Raw genomic sequence first — 4,935 nt, 5'->3', positions numbered from 1 at the left:
AGATGGTGGTAGACTATAGCAGTTATTAATCAGACCCATTCAGATGGTGGTAGACTATAGCAGTTATTAATTCAGACCCATTCAGATGGTGGTAGAATCTCTCTCTTTGGAATGGTTATGGGTCTGAATTAATAACTGCTATAGTCTACCACCATCTGAATGGTTATGGGTCTGAATTAATAACTGCTATAGTCTACCACCATCCCACGTTCTCTCTTTCAAACCCCCCGGCGAGTTATTTTGGGTGCAAGCTTGCATACCTTTTCAAATAGTCTATTAATATGAAGAAGAAAAAATATACAAGCTTTTCTAGTCTAGCTTTTCCTGGGACTCCAAGAGCTAAGAAGGAGAGGCCAGTGGAGCGCAGGTGAACATGAAGACAGAGGCTATGTTAGAAGCTTATACATATTAACCCATCATTCATTAGATAGATATATGGATAATACTGCATTGAATTACCTGAACGAGGTAGTCCAGGATATCTATATACTACATGTAACTGACAAAATAAAGGAAACACCAATATATAGTGTCTTAATAGGGTGGTGGTCCACCACGAGCCGCCAGAACAGTGTCAATGCACCTTGGCATAAGCTCTACAAGTGTCTGGACCTCTATTGGAGGGATGTGACACCATTCTTCTACGAGAAATTCCTTCATTTGGTGTTTTGTTGATGGTGGTGGAAAACGTTGTGTCGGGCACCGCTCCAGAATCTTCCATAAGTTTTCAATTGGTTTGAGATTTGGTGACTGATGGTTTGGCATATGGTGTAAACCAGGGCATATGGTTTACATCGTTTTCATGCTCATCAAACCAATCAGTGACCACTCGTGCCCTGTGGATGGGGGCAATGTCATCCTGGATAGAAATGATTCACCACCACAAGGAGAGGATATACTACAGTCTGCAAAAAACACTACAGTAAATACTGCAGTCTGCAAAAATAACTACAGTAAAGTACTACAGTCTGAAAAAAACACAACAGTAAATTACTACAGTATACTACAGTCTGCAAAAATTACTACAGTAAGTATACAGTATACTACGGTCGGCAAAAATACTAGAGTAAATACTACAGTCTGCAAAAAATACTACAGTAAATACTACAGTCTGAAAAAAACACAACCAGTAAATACTACAGTATACTACAGTCTGCAAAAATACTACAGTAAATACTGCAGTCTGCAAAAATACTACAGTAAATACTACAGTCTGAAAAAACACACCCCGTAAATACTCCAGTATACACAGTCTGCAAAAATACTACAGTAAATACTACAGTATACTACAGTCCGCAAAAATACTACACGTACATACTGCTATTTTTACTACAGTATTTATACTATAATAAACTTTAAATACTACAGTATTTTGCTGACACTACCACTCCGTATCAACACTACAGTAAATGCTACAGTATTCCTACCATAGTATACACTACAGTATTTTGCTGCCCTCACTCCGTTCAACACTACAGTAAATGCTACAGTATTCCTACCATAGTATACACTACAGTATTTTTTCATGTGGGAACTTTTCACAAAATTCCCAGAAATCCTGTTTGGAGGATTCTAGATTTCCGGCGTATTCTCTCCTGATTCTAGAATTCTTCAAGACAAAATTTCAGGAAAATTTGGGAGAAATGACCAGAAATTTTGCAAACCTACTAACAGCTCACTTTCTACAACCCTTTATTCATACAGCATGTTCAACTGACATCTCTCTCTAGGGCGAGCGTTGGTGTGGTGTGTGTTTTTACGCATGTGTGTTTTTTTGGGGGGGTGGGGGTTTGTGTGTGTTTTGGGGTGTGTGTTATGTGTGTGTTTTGGGGTGTGTGAGTTATGTGTGTGTTTTGGGGGGTAGGGGGGGTTATGTGTGGTGTTTTGGGTGTGTGAGTTATGTGGTGTGTTTTGGGGGGTAGGGGGGTTATGTGTGTGTTTTGGGGGGGGGGGTTTATGTGGTTGTGTTTTGGGGGGGGGGGGGTTTATGTGTGTTTTTTTGGGGGGGTTAGTGTGTTTTGAAGTTAGGCGTTATTGGGGTTGTTAGGGACAGATTAATTTAAAGGCAGGTTGCAGCGCTGCACCCTCTGACAATGCGCCTTTAAAGGTCAAGGTCAAGGCAATGTGCTTGTTGATTATGCCTTTGACTGAATCACGCTGTGTATATGAGGTCAGTAAGGTTATTGTGCAGTGTGTGTAGGGGAATGGTGGTGTTGTTTCAGTGTGTTTTAACGTTGTATCTATATTTTGCGTGTGTAGGGGTTGCCGCGGTGTGTGTGTGTGTGCGGGATGGTGTGTGTGTGTGGTGTGTGTCAGCTGTGTGTGTGTGTGTGTGTGTGTGTGTGTGTGTGTGTGTGTGTGTGTGTGAGGCTGTGTGTGTGTGTGTGTGTGTGTGTGTGTGTGGTGTTGTGTGTGTGTGTGTGTGTGTGTGTCAGGCTGTGCCGTTGGTGTACTTGGATAGTTTATTCTCCAGGTCACAGATTCTCTTCTCTTGAGACAGAACTGTCGCCTTGAGATTCTTAAACTTCCTCCAACAACCGTCTACCAACTGAGGCTGGAGAGAGGGAAGGAGGGATGGAGTGATGGAGGAAGGAGAGAGAGGGAGGAGGTGGAGGAAGGAGAGAGGGAGAAGGATAGGGAATGAGGATGGAGAGAGAGGGAGGAGAGATGGAGGATGAAGGAAGGAGAGAGAGGGAGGAAGGAGAGAGAGGGATGGAGGGATGGAGGAAGGAGAGATGGAGGAAGGAGAGAGGGAGGAAGGATAGGGAATGAGGGATGGAGAGATGGGGAAGGAGAGATGGAGGGAGGAGAGGGGATGGAGGAAGGAGAGAGGGAGGAGGGATGGAGGGATGGAGGAAGAGAGATGGAGGAAGGAGAGAGAGGAGATGGAAAGAAGAAACAGGAAAGACAGGTCAGAGATAGGACAGACAGGTCAGGGACGAGACAAGCCAGGTACAGGAGAGACAGGTCAAGGAGAGGACAGACAGGTACATGAGAGACAGGTCAAGGACAGGACAGACATGTCAGGGACAAGGACAGGCAGGTACAGGAGAGACAGGTCAAGGAGAGGACAGACAGGTACAGGGCAGACAGGTCAAGGACAGGACAGGCAGGTACAGTGAGAGACAGGTCAAGGACAGGACCTGCCCTGTCAGGGACAGGCAGGTACATAAGAGACAGATCAAGGACAGGACAGACAGGTACAGGACAGACAGCTCAAGGACAGGACAGACAGGTCAAGGAGAGGACAGACAGATCAAGGGACAGGACAGGAGGTTACATGAGAGACAGGTCAAGGAGAGAGACAGACAGATCAGAGACAGGACAGACAGGTCGGGAACAAGGTGTTTTTAGACAAACATTCAGATAAAGAGGTGATATATTTAGTCTGACTCACGGGCAGGTTGGCTGAGCCATCGCAGGAGGACATGCTGCGTCTGGGGGTGGGTCTGGAGTCCAGAACATTCTTCCGGGCCACTTTGAGCTCGCGGCTCTTGGGGGGAACGTAGCCGTCCATGGACTGAAGGATGGGGTCCTCGTCTCGCCCCTCCAGCCACTCCTCTGGCTCCAGGGCCGGGTCGGAACCTGCCGTGTCTGGATACAGGTCATCCTGGAACAGGTCGACTGGAGGGGAGAGGTGCAAAGGGGTGGAGAGAGAGGGAAATATGCTTAGTTTTAACAAGCCGTTAATGCAGGGGTGTCAATCACATTCCATGGAGGGCCTAGTGTCTGCAGGTTTTTGGTTTTGCCTTTCATTAAGCCCTAGACAACCAGGTGAGGGGAGTTCCCTTACTGAGACCTAGACAACCAGGTGAGTTCCTTACTGAGCCCTAGACAACCAGGTGAGGGAGTTCCTTACTGAGACCTAGACAACCAGGGGAGTTCCTTACTGAGACCTAGACCAACCAGGTGAGGGGAGTTCCTTACTGAGACCTAGACAACCAGGGAGGGGAGTTCCTTACTGAGACCTAGACAACCAGGTGAGTTCCTTACTGAGCCCTAGACAACCAGGTGAGGGGATTCCTACTGAGACCTAGACAACCAGTTGAGGGGAGTTCCTTACTGAGCCCTAGACAACCAGGTGAGGGGAGTTCCTTACTGAGACCTAGACAACCAGGTGAGGGGAGTTCCTTACTGAGACCTAGACAACCAGGTGAGGGAGTTCCTTCTGAGCCCTAGACAACCAGGTGAGGAGAGTTCCTTACTGAGCCCTAGACAACCAGGTTGAAGAGAGTTCCTTACTGAGACCTAGACAACCAGGTGAAGAGAGTTCCTTACTGAGACCTAGACAACCAGGTGAAGAGAGTTCCTTACTAGCCCTAGACAACCAGGTGAGGAGAGTTCTTACTGTAGACCTGGACAACCAGGTGAGGAGGTTCCTTACTGAGACTAGACAACCAGGTGAGGAGAGTTCCTTACTGAGCCCTAGACAACCAGGTGAAGAGAGTTCCTTACTGAGACCTAGACAACCAGGTGAGGAGAGTTCCTTACTGAGACCTAGACAACCAGGTGAAGAGAGTTCCTTTACTGAGCCCTAGACAACCAGTGAGGAGAGTTCCTTACTGAGACCTAGACAACCAGGTGAAGGGAGTTCCTTACTGAGACCTAGACAACCAGGTGAGGGGAGTTCCTTACTGAGACCTAGACAACCGGTGAAGGAGTTCCTACTGAGACCTAGACAACCAGGTGAAGAGAGTTCCTTACTGAGACCTAGACAACCAGGTGAGTTCCTTACTAATTAGTGACCTTAATTCATCAATCAAGTAAAAGGAGGAGCGAAAACCCAAAGACACTCAGCCCTCCGTGAAATGAGTTTGACACATGTTCGTTAATGTAAGGAGAGAGAGGGAGAGGATAGCGAGGTGTGGCTTACCTTTCTAGGTACTGTCATGGCAATGGGTTCACACTTCTTGTCATGAAGCTTATATAACCTGG

At 46.7% G+C, this 4,935-nt stretch overlaps 1 protein-coding gene across 1 annotated transcript; it reads right to left on the bottom strand.

Moving 5' to 3' along the window:
* Nucleotides 1-2,370: 2,370 nt before the first annotated feature.
* On the bottom strand, nucleotides 2,371-4,935 carry LOC139024388 (coronin-6-like). Its single transcript, XM_070439161.1, has 3 exons — nucleotides 4,874-4,935; nucleotides 3,398-3,624; nucleotides 2,371-2,554 (listed from the first exon to the last, which is right to left on the bottom strand). The coding sequence occupies exons 2-3, from the start codon at nucleotides 3,515-3,517 to the stop codon at nucleotides 2,432-2,434; spliced, it is 243 nt and encodes an 80-aa protein (XP_070295262.1). The 5' UTR covers nucleotides 3,518-3,624; nucleotides 4,874-4,935; the 3' UTR covers nucleotides 2,371-2,431.

The sequence above is a fragment of the Salvelinus sp. IW2-2015 genome, unplaced genomic scaffold (genome assembly GCF_002910315.2).
Source record: "Salvelinus sp. IW2-2015 unplaced genomic scaffold, ASM291031v2 Un_scaffold1447, whole genome shotgun sequence".
NCBI lineage: Eukaryota > Metazoa > Chordata > Actinopteri > Salmoniformes > Salmonidae > Salvelinus > Salvelinus sp. IW2-2015.
This window is presented reverse-complemented; position numbering and strand designations above follow the sequence as displayed.